At 35.3% G+C, this 22,339-nt stretch overlaps 1 protein-coding gene across 4 annotated transcripts in view; it reads right to left on the bottom strand.

Moving 5' to 3' along the window:
• The window catches only part of RTN4 (reticulon 4), a 68,745-nt gene that overhangs the window by 27,486 nt on the left and 18,920 nt on the right, over positions 1–22,339 (bottom strand). Inside the window, exon 1 of one of the 4 annotated variants that reach the window (XM_047743701.1) lies at positions 7,683–7,893. The exons of the other annotated variants lie outside the window; for them this stretch is intronic. Within the exon in view, the coding sequence (XP_047599657.1) occupies positions 7,683–7,716 (34 nt within the window). The 5' untranslated portion in view covers positions 7,717–7,893. Of the gene's footprint in view, positions 1–7,682; positions 7,894–22,339 lie in introns of those variants that run through there. 4 annotated transcript variants of the gene reach the window in all.

Raw genomic sequence — 22,339 nt, 5'->3', positions numbered from 1 at the left:
CTTTCCACAGAGAAATTTATATAGCTAATTCCATTTTCTCTAAGGTAAAGCTAAATAAAACCTTTAAACATTTAAAATATATATATATTCCTAACCAAGGATTCTCCCTACCTGTGCAAACTTGAACAATCTTCAGTTGTAAAGGACATCAAAATAAGGAATCTTCCTATAAAAGGGCTGTTAGTTCTGGTAAATTTTGGTAAGCATGCAGTTATTTATTTTAAATTACTAGAACTGATCCAGATATACACAAATGTAAACATGAAATCAGAACAGACATTGGTTCAATGCATAATTTACTGTGGTTTAAATTTTATTTCTTGTTGGCATCCAAGCATTACAACATTACAAGAAATAGGAACCAAACCTTAGAAATAGGAAATCCCTGCCCCAAATCCTATTTTCTCCTAATAAAAACTAAATGGAAAACATACTGTTCCATAACTCTAGAAACTTGAAAAGTTTAATAGACTGGAAGGGAGGAGGGGGGCTCAAAGCAAATTATTAGTGCAATAATAGGCAAACTAATTCTATTTCTACAGACAGCCTCTAACTTAGATGGCTCGATTTTAGGATGGTGTAGAAGCGGTACATATTCAGTGATATCATACTCTGAATTTCGATCTTCTCCCACACAGTAGCGCCACACGATCATGAGGGTAAACAACTTTTACAACCATTCTGGTTTTCACTTTCAGTATAGTATTCAATAAATTACATGAAACAGTCAACACTTTATTATAAAAGAGGCTTTGGGGGCACCTGGGTGGCTCAGTCTGTTAAATGCCTGCCTTTAACTGAGGTCATGATTCCAGGGTCCTGGGATTGAGTCCCACATCAGGCTTAGCAGGGAGCCTGCTTTTCCTTCCCTCTCCCTCTGCTACTCCCCCTGCTTGTGCTCTCTCATTCTCTCTCTCTCTCTCTCTCTCTCTCTCACTCTCTCGATCTGTTAAATAAATAAATAAAATCTTAAAAAAAAAAAAGAGGCTTTGTGTTAGATTATTTTGCCCAATTGTAGGCTAATGTAAATATTCTGAGTAGGTTTAAAGTAGGGTAGGCTAAATTATGACGGTTAAGTGTTTTAAATGTATTTTCAGGGACGCCTGGGTGGCTCAGTTGGTTGGACGACTGCCTTCGGCTCAGGTCATGATCCTGGAGTCCCGGGATCGAGTCCCGCATCGGGCTCCCGGCTCCGCGGGGAGTCCGCTTCTCTCTCTGACCTTCTCCTCGCTCATGCTCTCTCTCACTGTCTCTCTCTCAAATAAATAAATAAAATCTTAAAAAAAAAATAAATAAATAAATGTATTTTCAACTTACAATATTTTCCATTTAGGATTCATTTATCAGGATGCAACCCCATCATAAGTTGAGTAAGATCTGTACTTCTATAAGCATTGATACCTACCATATTTACAATGAATATAAATGCTCACTGGAATAAATAGCTGGTAGTACAGACAATTAAATGAGAACATCAGAACACTAAAATAGACCAGAAAAACATATTTTAAATTATTTTAGATTATTTCAGTGGAAAAAATATGCAAACAGGTGCATCCAACAAAAAAATAGCTGTAACTCCTCTTATTCTTAGGAAAATCATAATTTTAACAAGTCTGCAGTCTGAGAGTAGAAATTCCTAAATCCATCTCAACAACCAACGCTTAATAAGGGCTTGCAGAGCTATAAGTAATATTTGGTAATTTTTAATCTTTAAATTGCTTTGCAGTCCTTAAGTAAATGCTATATAGAATAAGTCTGATAGTGGTGACAGAGTAGTTGAGGAGAGACAACAGTATTCAATACCTTCTATCAATACCTTCAATCTATCAATACCTTCAATAAATGCCTAAGTGGTGATTGGACTAAATGTGAAAGCACTGAAGATTTAAGAAACATAGGTCTGTACATTTTACAACATAAACACACACATAAACACACACGAGTAACAAATGTTAGCATCATCCACGATGAAGCAGAAAAACAAAATTTGGTCTCAGAATACTGCTCTGAAGATGCAAACAGAAGAGCAGGTTAAATTACATTTAGTAACATTGTTGAGCCTAAATTCTACAAAGAGATGAGACCAACTGAGTAAATAAAAAGGGAACCTACAAAGTGGCCTACAAAGTCCCCACTAGGCTTAACATTTTAACAATACTCAACGACTAACCCACACCTACTTTCTTTCACTGCTAGTGTGAAAGACTACTGCGTATTTTACTGCATACAAAAAGACCATACAAAAAGAGATATACACCATTTCCAGTAGGATGATACAGACTATATAAATGAACAAAATCAAAACATGGGTCAATTTAGTAGACCTGGCTGAACATCACAGTTCTCAGCCTCTCCCTTCACTGAGGTATGCAAGAACAAACAAGGAGATCCAATGGTGAAGCCACCACTATTTCTGACTTCATGGAATTAGCTGGCTAGATCACATGTATATCAAGATACGTATCTATCTATCTTTACAGACATCTATATAGATACACATAGGTATCCTCACTCTTTTCCTAGCCTCTAAATTCCACAAAGGCAGAAAGAGTGGTGGCTTCATCACTGTCTCCTCGCTGACTGCACAGTTTACAGAACAATGGAGTACCTCCACCTCAGAGGATTAGTAAAGACCTTAACAGAAGACTGGACCTTTGATAAATAAGACTTGGGCAGAATGAAATGGGAAGAAGGGGCATTCTAGATAGAAAAATCCACAAGCAAATGCAAAAAACACTGAAGGAACAAGTGCTTCAATGTGGCAGAAGACAGGGTAATGAGAGATGAGATTATAAAGGTGGGGACTAAGCCAGGGAATGCCTTTTGAAAGTCCAGGGTAGACAGTCTAAAGTTAATTTGAAAGTAAAGAAAAACCTCTTAAGTGCTATGATAACAGCCAGAGTTCAGGAAGATTAACTTGGCTGTGACACAGATGATTTAGTGGAAAAACCAGTGAAGAGGCCTGGTAAGGAACAAGGAATACCCAGACTTGGATAAATAAATAAAACAGAGAAGGTATTTCCACCACTGCTCCCACTACACAGCTGTACAAGACTTTAAACCACATATAAAGGAAAACATTTGCAAATTGACCCTTTTTTAATATAAGCCTGGTTTTCCTCAAGTGATTGAGTTACTTAAAACTGACAAACGGGGCGCCTGGGTGGCTCAGTGGGTTAAAGCCTCTGCCTTCGGCTCGGGTCATGATCTCAGGGTACTGGGATCAAGCCCCGCGTCGAGGCTCTCTGCTCAGTGGGGAGCCTGCTTCCCTCCTTTCCCTCCTCTCTCTGCCTGCCTCTCTGCCTGCTTATGATCTCTGTCAAATAAATAAATAAATAAAATCTTAAAAAAAAAAAAAACTGACAAAATAACTATTTTAGAGTTAAAACCATCAGAAATGCGCACATAATATTTAATCTTGGCCAAAGTTTTAGGACAGATACTTTCATACATTTTTACAATATTTTGTACAATATAATTTTTTAAATTATTATTAAAAAGCAATAATAATCTGTATCATCTTTCTGGAGGGCAATTTTGCACCATGAACCAAAAGCCTAAATACTATAACCCAGCAATTTGGTAATAATCACTGATAAAAACAAATATTTATATTCAATTATATTCATTTTAGCACTGTTTATACTTGCAAAAACATTAGAAGTAACTTGAATATTTCACTAGATGGGATTAATAGTACATACTTAGAATACTATAGCCATTAAAACAATGTAGAATATATTTTAAATTAAAAGCATTTCTCCACTTGATGAAAGATTACAGAACATAACATACCATATCAACCCCCAACATACACACACCACTAAACTTAACACACCAAAACAAAAACCACTCTATGTGAAGCAAAAGTTTTAATCTTCAAGACACCTAAATCTTCTACAACAAATGTATAAATATTTATGTATATATAGTGTCATGCAGCTAAACCAAGATCTAGAAGTATTCAATGAATGCTTAAAGGTCGTGTTTCAGCTAAGTTTAGAACTTCTTTCAAATAGGTCTCAAAATTAATGCCAAAGTTCCCTCTGAAGGCATTTTGTGGCTTTCTCAAGAGGTGAGACATTTATTTCACACAGCAAGACCCCTACTCCTCTCTACCTGGATTGTCAGTCTGCATGTACAACTGTAAACATATTCAGTAACCTGAAGCCTCCAAAGAAACTGCAAGTGGTTTATCCGAAGTAAAGACCGGGGGCCCTACAAGAACCCCTGGAAAGAAGTATGCTCCAGAAATGGGCCAAAGGCACTTTGTCTTAACAGTCAAACTGAATTTTTATGCTAGAAACACCGGTCACCATCCTACAGAGTAACTTCTCTCAAAGGTCGCCTACAGCACATTAACTGCCAAATTCAAAAAACACAAATAAAGGACAGTGTTGCAGAGGTTTCTAAAATTCCACAGGGTCCAAAAGCATTTCTCAATCTTCATATTAAACAGCTTCTCTGTAGTATCTAATTATTCAATTCCCAATTCTTTATCATTAAATTTGTCATTTCTCGGAGCTTTGCATAAGTTCTATAGTCACTCCAAACCTGAAGCTTCTAAAGCTGAACTTGGCTTCATTTCTGCCTATTTCTACTGATACTAAAAAGCACTAGCAGTGCCAGGGTTCCACTCCGACTGAAACTGCATGTTGTCCTTTGAGTCCCTCCTTCACCCAAGTCCCACAAATCTATGCCAAATGTCAAGTATTACTTACTTGAGTTTCTCAAATCTGTCACTTCCTTTTCATTCCGATTTCAGGCCAAGTTCAGTCATTATTTGTTTTAAATCTGGGCACAAATACAGTCATCGTAACTTCTGCCTCTAAGTTCTCCTCAAATTTATCTTATACAACAACCCAAACCAGTCTTTCAAACCTGCTATCATTTTATCACTCCTGACTTTAAAACTTCCTAAAGCTCTTTATTTCCTTCCTAGTAAAATTCAAAAGCCAATGAATGTCCTCTGCAATCTAGCCCACGCTATCTTCTCCTAAAACCAGGGAACCTCAAAACTGGAAGCCTAGAAAGCATGCAAATGAGCAAACTGAAATTAAGACCAAAAAGGGTAAGTTTCTCACTCTGGCCAAAATTAAGTTACCAAACCGGAAACTTAAAAACCTAAATCAGGATCTCCTAAATTTGCCTGGTAATAACGTGAACGACACCAAGATGTTTAATACACAGATTTCCAGCCCCTTCTGCTCTAAATTCTGATTCAGGTAGTCTGAGTCTGGTCACAGGAATCTGTATATTTAAGAAGCAGTCGGTGATTCTCATCTTCAGGGAAGAATGAGGAAACCTGACCTACATCTTGCAAATCTTCTATATTCTTTAACCAGATCAACCTTATCTTTCAACTACTATCTTATAAATACTCTGCTCTATCCAAAACCCTCTACTCACTGTCTCAATTATTCCTTGTTCAGAGGTTACATCATGCTCCCACCCACCCAAACCTCTAAACTTTCCCATTCCTTCCTATTCTACGTTCTTCAAAATCTTAAACAATGCTTTCCATATAACCCCAATAATCAAGTACCATGTGGGTTTCATCTGTTGTAATTATGCTGCTAAGAATGGAAAATCAAAGCTAAAAAAAAAAAGAGAATACAAATTAATACTGGTTTTAGCCTGAAAGATAAAATGTCTTCAATGCTAGTTAAGCAGCAACAAAACAAAACAAGAAAAAATAAACTTTTCAAAACATTGAAATCAGAGTAGCCCTCACTTCTGTTACACTATTATACTTCACCATCATTAGATGACTGATGGTGTTTCAACCATGGCACTTAAGGCAAGGAGGAACCAGTAGGGGAAAAAAAAATAGGGGCCTAAGTATTTTTTTTTTTTTTTTAAAGTATACCCAGAGCCTAGATTTGTTTCTCTTCTCTATCCATACTTCTCATAAAACTAAAAAACCTCATTTCCTCATAAAATGAGGAAAAACTCATTCCACAGCAGTTTCACCTCTTCAGTGATTTCCATTTAAGTCGTAATCTATAATCTACATTAAAATTAGCTGCTGATAAATACTAAAATAGAACTTCACCAATAAATCAGACAAATAGGTACCAAGCAAAAAAGCCAAAGATAAGTACTAAAATATTAGGCCATTCCATTTTAACATACAATGTGAAGCTCCCCAGAGATATCCAACAGTAAATGTGATTTTATATTTAGTGTCTAAATAATCAAAATAAATTTCTGGCATAATACAGGCTATAATAGATCTTAATTTCTCCTGTCTCAAAATATCCCTAAATTTCAGCAAATAAATAACTTAAGGTATTATTAAATGGTCTAAAATTTAAATTATTAATACAGAACCTCAGCATCTGCAGAGTAGACCCTGATGTAACTTTTTGCCTATTTTTAAAGCTTGTTTTACTGTATTGGTATCATTACTCCAAATTTTAATTATCAAAAACTAGTGTTTCAACTCACCTTTCATTAGGTCAGAAGGATGAAGAAATAAAAACCCTTCTCCTCATTAAATTCACATACAAAGAAATCATAAAGGTAAAAATCGAAAGCTATATTGTTTTCTAGTCTTTAAATTGCAACTATAAAAATCTTTGTCTCAATGTGAACTCAATCTCAAACTCGCCTTTCCCCCACATTTCTTTATTGAATAGATTTTTAAAAGGATGTTATGAATGTTGTAATTAGCTCCACATATTGCTTTTAGAAACATTATTACCAATTCTGCAAACAATTCTGCTATAGAAGGAAATAACATTTTTAAAAAACTGTAAAACTTAAATGTGGCCAGAAAAAAAAAAACTGTTGGTGTATAATGTCTACTTGGACTACTTAAAATAGCTCTAATAATTTTAAGACAATTTATTACAAGTGGTCAGATATATAGCTTATCACCTCTTTTTTAAAAAAATGGCACATTTACCCATCTACATAAAATATTTTTTTAAAATATTCATTACAGTCAACATTTTAGCACTTACGGGCTTACATTCTTACACAATGACCCACTGAGACTTGAAAGGATCTGCTGGGCTTTCAAGGGGGAGGAAAGGGGATTAAGATCACTGATTGGTTATTATAAGGACAAAGGTTAGAGACTTAAATATAGACATGCATTTAAAACTGCTGTGTATACATCTTAATGATTTCAAGATATACACAAATATAATCTACTTAAAATGTGTGGTAATGACTTTAAAGGTTCAATCAGATTTCCAAAGAAGAAACAAGCTTAACTGCAAACGCAGTATCCTGCTACTTAAAAAATCTTGGATAGAATTTCAACTACACCAAATCAGCTTTAAAGAAAAACAGTCACAGAAAACATGTCATTATGTAATAGAAAGACAGCTATGTGAATTTATCGCACTAAAGTGACCAACAAATGAAATGCATTTAAACGATACTATTTACAATGTGCAAGATTAAAGAATAGGATTAAAGAATAGAACCTAATCAACCACAGGATTGCAAAGCCTAAATCAAATGCCAGTGAGAGAACAGCATGATATTTTCTCATATACAACCACATATAAAAACATATGAAATAGCTCTTTTAATGTTTAACTTTTAAAGCTTTCATAGGCTCCATTTTCAATCCAAAATACATCTAAAATTGCAAAGCTTATTCACAGAAATATATTACTGGTCACATAAAAAAACCTGAATAGAAGATTAAAAAGTACATATACCCTTATCCTTCCAATTTTTCTTCTGACAGTCCATCTCTTGTCACGATCTGCCCTCCAGATGCAATTATCAATTATGCATACCAACAGAAAAGCTGTTAACTGCACAAATCTACCCTTTGAGACATGAAATACCCGTTTCCTCCACCGAAGTCTGCAGTCTCCGCTGCACAACTGCAGCAGAACTGAAGTCACCTGACATCTTCTGGGTGTGGAACAGTCTGACGCAGTGCAATCTGTAACTAGGCTACTAATACTCAGGCACGACCGCCTTCCTCCTATGTGTTTATTGTTCTAGTCTTTTACTTGTTGCTCATACCAAAGGGAGCTACTTTTCCAGGGAGAGGGGGCAGGCTACCAAAAAGAAAGGGAAGAAAAGAGAGCTGTTCTTTTGTCAGAGTTAACCACTGAATATATCTGAAACGCACTTACAGCTATATGAAATCATTTTCTTTTCACAGTGGGTGAATGATGCCACTGGTTTTCAGTTGCATTTAAAACCCTAAAATCAATAGTTACCTAACAAGGTAAAAATGGACCAATCCAAAGAGGGGTAATAGCTTAAATTTCAAGTCTGGGAAATGCTGAATCTCTTCGTACTTTCTCCTCTGAGTTTACTAAGGCTTAAAACATTCAGCATTTGCACCCTCATGAGGCTATGAGTGGAGAATCACAAAATCCAATTATTAACATTTACTGAATATATGCTACTTCAAAAGAAAAAAAACGGTTTTATTCAATCTCAGCAGTCTAATCTTTCTAATGCAATGCTGTATCTTCTTTTACAATAATGGAAATCAGAGACTTAAAAATATATATTCCTAATCATCACCTGTTACAACTCAATCTTTCAATAATCTATTAAACATTACTGTAAGTACTATTAATAGATTCTTAGCTTGAAGAGAAATATTCATGTGCGAATTATATCATTTGTCTTGGGAAAATGACATAAGACTAAACCAAAATTTTACTGATAAATACAAAAACAAATCTATGTGCAGAACTTCCAAAATTTTTGCTCAACTTTCTAAAACTGGCATTCATTCCAGTGCAGAATATTATGTCTTTACTAATGTTCCACAATTAGTTTAACTGTCGCTAGCATTTAACCAAGCTAGAGAGGCAATATTTAATGAGAGATCCGCTAAATGTTCTAAAGTGTGTGACAGGATGAAGTACTATAAGATATATGGCCTATGTACAGATGTACATACTTCTGAGGATGATATAGCTACAATGAAGTTGGTATAATATTTTCTGGAACTTACTGTAAAATTCTGCAAAATCCTTAGAATCAGAAGTGGTCTGGTCAATGACTCAGTTCTTTCTGTCTGACTTTCTAACTCCAGACTTGGATAAAGCAAAGCAATTTTTAAAAAGAGTCTATTATTCTAAGCTCAAAAATCAGTATCTAATTTAAAATTTTATTCACTAGACCCATGTATATAATGTGCTATTTTTGAGAACCCTGTCAGAAAGTCATACCACAGCTGAAAATGTCTGACTTCTCCATACAATACTTTGAAATCTCAAACTATTCAGTTAAGTCTGAAATATTTCCAAAATACTATCTCTAACAACAAATCCCTTGAAACTGTAAAGACATACAAATACTTTAGCATTAGAATAAAGCACTCAAAAACAGTGCCCAAACACTGTTTTCAAGTCAGAGTTTACTGCACAAATAGGAGAGAGAAAAAGATTTCTTGAGACAAAGGTATTTACCATTTATACTATTCACATCTGTTGGTACTTGATTTGATTGAAAACATTTAAAAACAGTCTCAGAGAGCAAGAACATGTGATAATAATAACCATTCATCTAAACACTGAATATACTTAAAACCTCCCCTGGCAGATTTAAAAGTTAAAACAGGAGCCCTGAAGTTTGATCTTACATACTGATACCTAATTCTTTTAATTTTTAGGGTCTTGGCAATTGAAACTATTAAACTGGCAAGAACAACTAACTCCTACAAATCAACTGACATTTTGCCCATTTTTTTCTTAAAAAGTTTTAGAAGGGTTATTTTAAGTTTGGTTAGCTAAGCAAAAAAAGGACTAAAATTTAAAAGCCTGATGATACAAAACTGTTAAAAACATAAAGCCACAGAACTATGCTTTTAGTGAGGATCAAATGAATTATTATAAGCAAACGGCCTTAGGATAGTCCCTAACAAAAAGTAGGCCCTATATAAGTCCTAGTTATTTAACACTATTATTATGTTACAAATAACAATCAAACTAGTAGGAGATAAGGTACATAAAACACATCTAAGAAAGTGCATATATGAAGCCATTCAATTCTAGAGAATAACCCAATACCTTTCTAAGCAAGTATAAGCATGCGCAAGCATGCAAGTGCATATGCGCGCGCACACACACACACACATATATATATTTTACCGTGCTTTGCTACACAGTTCCATTATACTCCACCTCAGAAAAATTTATACATGGATAGTTTGTAGGTCCTACTCCACATTAAATCCCAACATAACAGACAAAGAAAGGACATAAATCTGTTAAAAACTTACTTTCATTTATTTTGCTTTCCGTCAAATATTTAATATTTTTTTGTTTTTTTTAAATTTTTTTTTATTTATTTATTTGACAGAGATCACAGGTAGGCAGAGAGGCAGGCAGGGAGAGAGGAAGGAAAGCAGGCTCCTTGCTGAGCAGAGAGCCCGATGCGGGGCTCGATCCCAGGACTCTGGGATCATGACCTGAGCCGAAAGCAGAGGCTTTAACCCACTGAGCCACCCAGGGGCCCCTAATATTTTGTTTTTAAAAAGTGAATTCTTTCGAGGACAATTTTCAAATAGAACATACATCCCAACTTGTGTAAACAGCACTTTGATTATTTGGGACAGGAACCTATTTTTACCTTAAAAGTAAAAGCTTCCAAAGGAGGAGACCACACAAGATTCGCAGGGGGAAGGTGATAGAAGACCTCCTCTTTTTTAAAATGCAAAATTAGCCTTACATGGTACTTTAAAATTTTCCAAAGTTCATGGTTGGCGACTTCTCACTCCTCAATATCCACATCCCTGGTGGACAAAGCATGACAAAAACAAATGAAAACCTCCCCAAGCACGACTCTAACTCCTTTCCAAAGGGTACCCTGCTCTAAAATTACCAACACGCTCTAGATTTCTTTTCTCCTCATATCTCACATCAAAACTCTCATTTTCGGGGCCCCTGGGTGGCTCAGTGGGTTAAAGCCTCTGCTTTCGGCTCGGGTCATGATCCTAGGGTCCTAGGATAGAGCCCGGCATCGGGCCCTCTGCTCAGCAAGGAGCCTACTTTCCTTCCTCTCTCTCTGCCTGCCTCTCTGCCTACCTGTGATCTCTGTCAAATAAAAAAAATAAAATATAAAATAAAAAATAAATTAAAAATAAAAAACTCTCATTTTCTCAGTGCACTTAACCTTAGTAGGAAAATATGATTAAATCAATTCCTACTAAAGAAAAAAAAATTCCTTTCTCTGTAACCTTCTCATGAAGAGAGAGAAAAAGAGAATGTGTGTGTGTGTCTAAGTGGCAGAATTTCAGACTGAAGACTGTACTTTGTAACAGGAAGCAATATGTAAGCTGTAAGTGCTCCAGCCAGCCTTCCCAAGACATTCCTCCTTTCCCATTTCTTTCCTTCCTCTACTTCTGAACCCCAGAAAAATTCAAGTTTTTGTTTGTTTTTTTTTTACAATGTTTAGAAAACAAGGGAAATAAATGAAAAAGATGTGGTCATTTGGATTTAAAGTGATACTCTCTAAGATTGCCAGTATACAATTCTTCATAGCTAAAATAAGTATATCTACTCTCCGGAAATAGAAAGCCAGATTCATTTTTTAAAATAAAGAATTAGGGGTGCCTGGGTGGCTCGGCGGGTAAAAGCCTCTGCCTTCGGCTCAGGTCATGATCCCAGGATCCTGGGATCAAGCCCCACATCCGGCTCTCTGCTCAGCAGAGAGCCTGCTTCCCCCTCTCTCTCTGCCTGTCTCTCTGCCTACTTGTGATCTCTGTCTGTCAAATAAATAAAATCTTAAAAAAAAAAAAAAAGAATTACAGTTACAGAGGAGTTTTAAACTTATTTCAAAATGTAATTATCCTAAGTTATACAAAAATATAAACTAAACATATGTCTCATTAAACAATGCTGTTTAATACCATAAGCTGTAATATAATGCCCTCTATGGACTAAATTATAGCACTTCAACATTAACTACTAAAGTGAATCTGAAGACATGGAGAAAGACTTTAGACTAGAAAATGAATGACAACACAAGTTCAAATGGCAAAAAAATGAGTATTTTAAAGTCTAAAAACAATTTCATATAAGTTGCTAAATACTAAATCCACAAGTTACAAATACTAAAATCCACAGAGAAATTAAAAGTGATATACTATTCAGTAAGAACTAAATAAATGCTAGCTTCATGTATTATAATCTAAAATAAATGTACATATTCCAAAAGACCCAAAGCATTTTTTTAAATTCAGAATAAAAAAATTAATAGTCACTAGTCTTTGAACGTATCTTTTAAAACTTGTATGGTTTCTCCAAACTACACAGGTTTGGGGGAATCTTTAAGGTCATTCCATGTTTAAAATAACATGACTCAAGCATTTGTTTGATTCAGTACAATGTGTCAAAAACCTTTTACAAAGTTATTTTTAAAGTCATTTGTTAATGTAAAGTAAATATCTAAAACTCACTAAATTTCTCCGGTCATCTGAATTTATTCCATATAATCAATTATAAAGCGTTCTGTAGACCTATTTACTATATCCAACACTAGATGGCACCAACACCCATCCAGTTGATTGTCTAAAATCTGGGCATGCAATCCAACAAAAACTGTCTTCTCAATTTTCAGACTCTTTCTGCCTGATACCAAGGGAACTAAAGATCAGAATATGATGGCAAGAGAAAAACAACTCCACCACCAAGAAAGCATGTGATCTCTGACCAGAATTCAAAATCAATTTTAAATAGCTAAGAATCAGGCATAAAAATAAAATAATACATACATGGATATTTTACTATGTGAAAACTGAAAATGTCCACTAAAATGTAGAGTAAAATAAAAATTGTTTGGAAAACTGTAACATACCAGGAGTTTTCATCCTTTGTAAAGATCTCTCATAAAATCAGAAACAGAGAAACATCTAAATTTAAAAATGGGCAAGGGGTATGAACAGGCAATTCACAAAAGAAATAAAAATAGCCAATAAATAAGTGGAACATATTCATTTTCACTAATAATCAAAAACCAAAACTGCAAGATACCTCTTCATCCTACAAACTGGTAAAGGTTTTCTGTTTTTGTTTTTTAAGTGCCAAGAACAGAATGTCTAGAAGGATACCTAAGAAATAAGCACATTCCAGGACCCTGAATGAGTATGAGGTGACTAGCTGAGACAGGAAGACTTACTGTCATTGTGCTCTTTGAATTTTGTATAATGTGGAAATATTATCTAACAAGCAAAAGAATAAATATTAACAATTGTTGGTGATAGAGAAATGGGTGTTTTCTTACTTTAGTGGGGGGAAGTTAGTACAACTTTTCTGGCAGCCAGTTTTTGTCAAAACTCCTAAAAATGCTCATATTCATTTACCTAGGGTTTATTTCCAGTAATTTATGGGAAAGAATAATTCAGATATATAAAACATATTTAAATATAAAGAGTACAATAACAGCATTATTTATAAATTTAAAAGTCAGAAGCCGTCTGAGAATCCAACAACAGCAAACTAATCAAATTATATGCAATACCAAGGAATACCAAACATTAAGAAATCATGCAGCAGAATAATGACATGGAAATGTCAGCATTATATAAGATACTGCTAATTTTTTTAAAGCTATAAACAATGTATAGACCATGATCCTAATTTGGCAAAACACTTATTTTTTCACTCCCTCATAATGTATCCATATCCATAGAACATAGACTAGAAGAATATATTCTAAAGTATTAACAATTATGTCTGAGCTGTATGATTACAAATTTTTTCCATCTTAATAGATTTTTCTACTTCTCAAATTTGTACTATGAGCATGTATTACTGCACACTGTTTCATGTCTGTTGGTCTGACTTTACTGATGGCAGACCCTTCAGACAAATTCTGACTATTGAAAGCACTGAAGCTCAAATAGATTAAAGCATCTGCCCAAGGTCATACACTGTGATCACTGATAAAGCCAGGATTAGAACCCAGGTCTATAAGATACCCAAAATGAAGTTCTTTCAACCACACTATATTTAGTGTTCTCTTTTATGGCACATATTCATAATTATTTTCAATCTGTACTGGGCCCATAGTAAGCACTAAATAAATCCCCATTAATTTGACATTAAGTCACATTTGTTTAAATATAATCAATTCTTTTGTTAACAACAGTCTGTCTCTAATTTAGCTATATCATAAATTTGCTAACAGATTTCCAGTTAAAGGCATTTCTACTCAATTTGTTAGATTAAGCATTTTAATTTTTCAGGCTACTTAAATTTCTTATTTTATCAGATTAACTGCTCAGTGTCTTAAAGTCCAACCAATAATTATCAAAAAGTGTCCTAAATACACTCACTAAAAATACATTTTAACCAAAACCTTAACATCTATAATGCTTTACTGAGAAATTTCAAAGGCTATATATAGTACATTCTTAAATTAATGTAAGAAAAGTTTTAAATCATTAACACTATCTAAATAAAGCTCTTATTCATGAACACATATAACAAGCATATATAAATTTGCAAAGGATAATTTTCAATTTTTTACCTAGATAAATGGGCCCCTCTTAAGTTAGTCTTTCATTAAAATGGCAATCAATACGACTTGGTTATTCTTCGATACACATAGTTTAAGTATAATGAATGACCAATCAAGTTGGTGGTGATTTACACTCCAGCAAAACACAATCTATACTCATTTACAAACAAAAAATATTCTGTGCATTACTGGCAAACCAAGCAACCAAGAAACATATTAAGCAATCACTATCATTAAGTGAAGATCTCAGTGATTTGGAAGAGACATTATTAGAACCTTTCTTTACCAGTAGCTTACCAACAACATAGATAGCAGCTCTTCACAAGAGAGTGTTCAGTCTCCACATGCAAGCAAAAGTGTTATTTTGATACCCCTACTTATGGAAAACCATGCAAGAAAATGTAATGATAAACAATGTTCTTGACTTTTAAAAAATGTCTTACACTGGTTAATGCCCCAACACAACAGGTATATAATAAAAGTACCTTTGCTGCCTGCTAAATTTAGGCCTAACCATGCATTCCAAAAATGGAAAACAACTGAGAAGGGGACAAAACCTAAGTTGGAATCCCAGTTCTTCACCTATTGGGAAAAAGATCTTCCTTGTGGAATTAATAAGAATATAAATAAGAAAGTTAGCCCAATGTCTGGAACACACTTCAAAAACATTGTGCTTACTATATAATTTACTAAGTAACCTTGGGAAACAAGACTAAGCCCCAAACTTAGGTATTGTCATCCATAAAATGGTTCCTTCCTTCAGATTATGAAGGACACTAAATATGTGAAACTGCTTCATGGTTAGAAGATTTCCCATAAATAGCGGTCTCCCATAGCCAGGTAAAATGGTAAGAATTCAGTTTTCTTTCTCAGTCTTTCAGAAGTCTCAAAAACCTCCAAAACAGAGAGAAAAAAAAAAAACTGAGAGCAAATTGAGACAAATTAATCTAACTATATTTCATATATATTCTAACTGTAACCACACTAAGTTTGGGGAAAATAAAAGGAAGAAGAGAGAAAAAAACTAATCGAAGTAACTTATACTTGACTATATACATTCAATCTTGGAGTGCTGGGGTGGTAGATTTGCAAAATAATCCTACATTTTACTGTGTCTTCTATAATCATATTAGAAAACATTCTAAAACCATTTAGAAATATCAGAGAATTAGGCAAATGAGTAAATGTATTGGTAGTGTTAGCAGCAGGGTTCTCATTATAGAAGGAGCAAACAAATATGAAATGAAGGAGGAAAGAAATAATCCTTTGGGAATGGATCAGAAAAGGAGGTATTTGTATGAACTCACAATTTCAAATACAAGTATGTGTATGTGCTTAGGCTTATTTGTATGTACTTTATGCTTGTAAGTAAGCTTTTTTTACCTCTGTCCACTGAAAGGCTAAAATGGGAAGACCTCAAGAAGGCAAGGAGTACTGGGGTCCAGCTCTTGATCTCTAATACTACTTCCAACTAAAAAGAATCAGGGATCCTTCAAGAAATGATTGATTTCAGGCCAGGACAGAGTAGGCATAAGATGAGCCTACATTTTGTTACGCTAGAAAGAAGTGCTTCCCTCTCCCTCCCCTAAAAAGGATAGCTGTACATTCTTGAGCCAACTTAACAGGGCCCTTCCAAATCTGGGACAATTTACAACCAAACTAATTAAGTACAGTAATGAATTATAAACCACTAGGGGGAAAAGAGCAATTCATATATCTGTATTGGTAATTAACTAACTAATTAAAATAATAGAAAAGGAGGACTCTTGCTAACAGCAGAATGCCATAGACAACTGATAATTTTTCAATTCCAATGCTCCCTCCAAATTTATTATTTTGCAGCCTTCATGTTCAAGACTGAATCAGGCAAGAATCATCAACAGACATTAAATCTAAGAAGGAATTCTGATGGGGAGTGGGATATTTGCATAGTCTTGAAACACCACCCCTCAGACTGCATATAAGCTGCAAGGAAAGAAAAAAGAAAGAAATTATATAGTACAGAAATGAGGAACCACCTTAACCAGATGGTGAAAACTAAACATCATTAATGAGGGACTTATGAATAATGGGTATCTTCAGAATAGATACTATGAGAGAGGTAAAGCATACTACTACATCATCTTCATTTGGCCATGAATCCATAATCTCAATCTAATCACTGAGAAACAGCAGACAAATGCAAAATTTAGAATGTTCTATTAAAAAGGGAGAAGGGGAAGGACCTATGCTCTTCAAAACTGTTAATGTAATGTTGTAAGTGATAAATATTGGAAATGTAACAGATAAAACAGAAAACAACATGACAACTAAAAGCAAATTTTGGCCCTAGATTGGATCTTGTAGAGGACACTATACAGGACACATTATTAGGTTAAATGTCACATTAGAATATGGATGGTACATTAGAAAAAAAAGTACTTTATCAATGGAAATTTTTGAAGTTAATAGCTGTACTGAGGTTACATAAGAAAATATCCTTTTTGAAGAATTTAAGGATAAAACAATGTATGTAACTTACTGTCAAATGGTTCAGGAAAAATAAGGATGTATTTAGGTATCCATATCTAGTTAATTATAGAAGGAGATCATAACTGATAAAGCAAATGGGAAAATATTAATAGATTAAATTTAGATGAAGATAGACATTCTTTGCACATTTTTATTTTTGCAATTAAGTTTGATGTTACTTCCAAATAAAAGTTAATTTTTAAAAAGCAACTGTCCTTTAAAAAAAATTCTTCTAAATGATACTGTTATTTCAATTCTACTTAATTCCAGTCACAGAAAATTTAGCATCTAATGTATCATAAACCCTTGTTTCGCATAGATTGGCGTTTCAGTTTAGTTCCAACAAAAACCTCAATATTTCTTTTCACTTTGTTACCCACGACCAGTCTGCAAATCCACTATGTCCTTAGATGCAAGTAAGTAGGTTTCTACATACTGACCATAACATCCGTATACATACAACTGCCCCAAAGATACCAAAACAGAACCTCAAAAACTTTTTATCATATTTCATATAAATGAACAGGCCTATGTGTCCACTCACATTTGCTATCTGTAACTTCCATAAGATCTTCTCTTCTGCAGAGGCTTTCTTAATATCCCAAGGAAGAGCTAGCCTCTCTGTAACTTACTTTGTGTTGGTGAATTTCTACTTCCAATCATTATATACTTATATCCCTAACCTGACATTCCTATGCCAAACTTCCATGCCATCATCTAAGGAAAGCATTTCAATTGTCATGTGGTAGTGCTGCCTGTTAGTTAACTATTCTTTTTCAGAAGTTTCACTATCTTGGTCTGTACACATGTAGTATAAATGTACATAATTATTAGAATATTTTACCTTCAATCTGTTTTATTTTTAAAATGAGTGAAAATTTAAAAATTTAAGTGCCAAAAAATCAATGTATTTTAGATAAAAATGGAAACCATAAATCTTTAGCTATAAATTTTTCGAAGTAAAGAAAGAACATATATGAAATGCTGAGCCTAGATCATCAAAACCTGCCTCTAAACAATGAAATACAGTTAAAGAAAAAAATAATGTTAATTATGACCTAAGAAAAAAAAATCAGTATTTATATTTTATTATTAAAAAGTTTGATAAAATGCCTTTATCAAGGGAGAAGAGGAAGACTAGCATTCATTTTTTTCATAACAAATCTTATCCAAAACTATTAGTAAGGCATCAAAGCCTACATGATCATGGCTTGCTCATCCTTCTTACAAATCAGTCTTTCTTCCCAAAATTAAAACTGAATTCTGCCAACAAATGTCATTTTAAGAGAACAAGGAGAATTGAATAATAAATCATCTGAGGAAATTAGTATTTTGTTATTTAGTATTTATCAATATTTTAATATTTAACTATATATTCAGTAATATGACCCCCCAAATTTTTAGAACACACCTAAGTATATTACAATTAGGGATGGTATAAAATTTTTAGTCATCTGAGAACACAACCTCCCTAATGTTCTTGTCTCTTGATACTCTTGGTACATTTGACTTCGGTACACTTAACCATGTTTTTTTTGAAGATGGGGAAGCACTTGTACCCTTATATTTTATTTTAGCTATGTCCTTACCAGTTTGCTTTCACCAGCTGACTGAAAGCTGCCTGAGGGCAAGACATTGTCTTAGTCCTCATCTTCCTCCACACCTCTTCCAAAGAACTAGTACAATGCTTGGTATAAAGCACCTTAAAGCCACTATCCACTGCTTAAAACAGATGTCTATTAAAATTAAAGTCAAAGAAACAAGTCCCAGGACCTAATTCAATCCCTTTCTTCTTATAGAGAAGGAAATTTATTTCTAGAGAGATAAAGTGGTTGTCAGTGGTATAGCCAAGACTACAACTCACATCACTCACAGTGTTTTGTTTTTGAAGATTTTACTCATTTATTTGAGAGAGAGAGAGAGATCACAAGTAGGCAGAGAGGCAGGCAAAGAGAGAGGGGAAAGCAGACTCCCCACTGAGCAAGAGAGCCCAATGCGGAACTTGATCCCAGTACCCTGAGATCATGACCTGAGCAGAAGGCAGAGGCTTAACCCACTGAGCCACCCAGGCGCCCCAACCCACAGTGTTTTTATTATACCACAGTGACTTCTCCTTTGTATGACTTCTATAGCATATATATATTGGGTGTATCCAAAGAGTTTTCTATTCACTAGGGAGCTGCTAGGACACTTAATTAAAAAAACAAAACAGGAACACCTGGGTGGCTCAGTTGGTTAAGCCTCTGGTCAGGTCATGATCTCAGGGTCCTGGGACCGAGCCCCACATCAGTCTCTCTGCTCAGCAGGGAGCCTGCTTCCCCCTCTCTCTCCGCCTGCCTCTCCCTACTTGTGATCTCTCTCTCTCTCTCTCTGTCAAATAAATAAATAAAATCTTAAAAAAAAAAAACACTGAGCAAAAGAAGCATGAGTAACAGTTTTTTTCAGAGAAAAGACTTCAATAACTATTTTGTAAAGAGAATGCTCAACCACTGCTTTTACTTCTTCAACCACCCCTACTTAGCCTTCAAAGGCACTGTCCTCTTCCCTTACTTAATTCCAAACTATTAGGCTACAATCAGTATAGGCCAATATCCCTAGGTTTAGTAAAATCAGTCCAAGGAAATGGTGTCTCTGGAGTGCTCCAATCTACTAGGGCACTGCTAACAGTGCTGGGAAGAAATGTTGAGTGGAGAAGTGGGACTTCACAAGCTGTTATAAATCACTGCTCACATCAGTCAGTGTGTGTCTGTGGTCTTCACCCACACTATATCATTACTATGCTGCTCTGGGATTCTCACTCTTCTTTCTACCACTGTCTCCTAAACCATTTTATTGGGCTGTTTAAAAATCCTAATTCCAGAGGTGCCTGGGTGGCTCAGCTGGTTGAGCATCTGACTCGTGGTTTCAGCTCAGGTACTTATCTCAGGGTTGTGAGATGGAGCCCTGTGTCCAGCTCCACACTCAGTGCAGAATCTACTTGATATTCTCTCTCTCCTTCTCCCTCTGCCCCTCCCCGTGTCCTCTGTCTCTCCAAAATAAATAAATGTTTAAAAAAAAAAAAAAAAACAAAAAAAACAAAAAAAACATTCCACTGTGAACTATCTCCCCTAATCTTCAACTTCTTTACTGAATATTCCTGCCAGTACCGCCTTTCACTAAAACCTGGCTCTACCTTGATGATACCGCTTTTCCCATTAACTCTAAATGGAGGTTACTCTCTTATACCTGCATACCTGAGTGACAGGAGGAGAGGTCAGTACGGTTCTTAGCTCACCAATGCTGCTTCAAGATGTTCTCAGAGGCCCTGGGCAAAGTTAAAGTTATTCGGCTATGACATTCTCTATCTTTCCTTACTGCCTCAATCTACCATTCTGCCAGCTGCCCCATTTGCCCTTTTACCAAAGTCTTTTGTCCCTAATTTCTAATCTTCTCCACTCCAAGTCCTGCCATTATCCTGTGTGACTTTATGAGAGCAATCCAATTTCTCAGCCTCATGGTTTGTTTGACCTTTGCTCTAGCAAACTTCACCCCACTCAACATCAGCCCTTGCCTCACCACCAAACTTTGGCCATTATAATCCATCTGGAATTCTAAATTAAACACCCAAAAAACAAATACACGTGCACAATCCTACTTTGTTTGACCACAACCTCCAAGCATTCTGTGTTCATATTCTTATTCTTTTTACTCTTAGTTCTTAGATCTAATTTGAACCACAAGGTCTGTGACCTTCTATTCAACCATCTATCAACTCCCCCTGCTCTCTTTACATTCTTCAACTTAGTTTCCACAGTCCATCACATCAAACTACTACTGTCTTCAATTCCTTTGATTTACTATCCTTTCACGGGGCCAGACCCCTCTAGCAAAACACAAGTATGAATCAATATAAGCATTTGCCTTCCCTGAACCTACACCTAGGATGTTAGGCACAATTAAAGAAAAATCACTGTGTTATACAGACTACCCTTCAACCTTGACTAGACTCTTCATACAAAACCTTTGTTTCCCTAGTCAGACCTCTTCCACCCAAGCATGTTCCAGTTCATTCTCAGCAAATGACCTAACGTATTGCTTTAAAGAATAAACATACACCATCATACACTTCCCTCAACTTCCAGCCACAAAAACTAGCAGTATCAACACCCATAATTTCCCTTCCATTAACTACAATCAATGTCTTCCAATGTTCCTTATTTATATGCCAATTCCTCTACCTGAATTCTGGATCTCATCCTGTCCCATCCCCTCCTGACTTTTTACTAGCACCTTTATCTCGACTTTCCCTTCCATCTTTAGTAAAAGAAAAAGGCCCTTCTTCAACTCTATCCTCTACCTTATTCTTGCTATCATTTTTGCTCCATCTCCATGATCTTGAGCTTTTTTTTTTTTTTTTTTGAGAGGGAGCGAGCACAAGAGCAAATGAGCAAATGAGGGGGAAGGGCAGAGGGAGAGAGAGAAATCTCAAGCAGGCACTGAGCAAGGCTCAAACTCACCACCCTGAGATCATGACCCAAGCTGAAATCAAGAGTTGGATGCTTAATCAACTGAGCCACCCAGGCACCCCATGATCTCAAACTTCTTAAGTATCCATTTACTCAAGTCTCCTTCACTCCTCACCGCTAGCCCTGCCCACCCACACCACCTACCATTGTTAGGCCAACACCTTCCCTACTTTTTGACAGATTCTCAATCCTTATCTTAACTAAGCTTTCTTGACTTTGATAGTGCTGACCAATTCTTCCACTTTTAAAGCTTCTCCTTTTCTTGGCTCTCCCTAGTTGATATCCCCGGTTTTAATTACTGGTCTGAGCCCATGACAAATACACACATACAGCCAAAGTCTCTGCCAAAAGCTTCATATATTTAATATCCACCACTTCTTGGAGGTCTCATAGGTACTTTAATACCAAAATATTCAAAACTTAATTTTTTATCTTCTCTCCTTAAACCCACTTCATTCTCTCATATCCCCTAATTCAGTTTCTCATACTGCCATACATGCATTTGAAAACACAAGGAACCCAGGATTCCTGGAATCATCTGTAACTTCTTTCCTTATCCTTCATGTCCATATCCAATCAAACATCAAGTCCTATGTCTCCACTCTCTTCCTTCTTAGACTATAACAACAATCTCTAACCTTGTCTCTCTGCCACTAATACCACCCATCTCCAAAACATAAGTATACTCAATAAATAGTAATCACTACACATTTTTACAGAAAACACAGCTAAATCAGAATGCTAATTAAAAAACACATGTGCAAATCACTCTACACAAATCAAGTGTGTCGGAAATGTAGCATCAAAAGAAAAAATGACAATCCCTACTTTTCAGAAGAATTCCTAACAACATACCTCAATTT

Source organism: Lutra lutra, chromosome 9, assembly GCF_902655055.1.
Source record: "Lutra lutra chromosome 9, mLutLut1.2, whole genome shotgun sequence".
NCBI lineage: Eukaryota > Metazoa > Chordata > Mammalia > Carnivora > Mustelidae > Lutra > Lutra lutra.
This window is presented reverse-complemented; position numbering and strand designations above follow the sequence as displayed.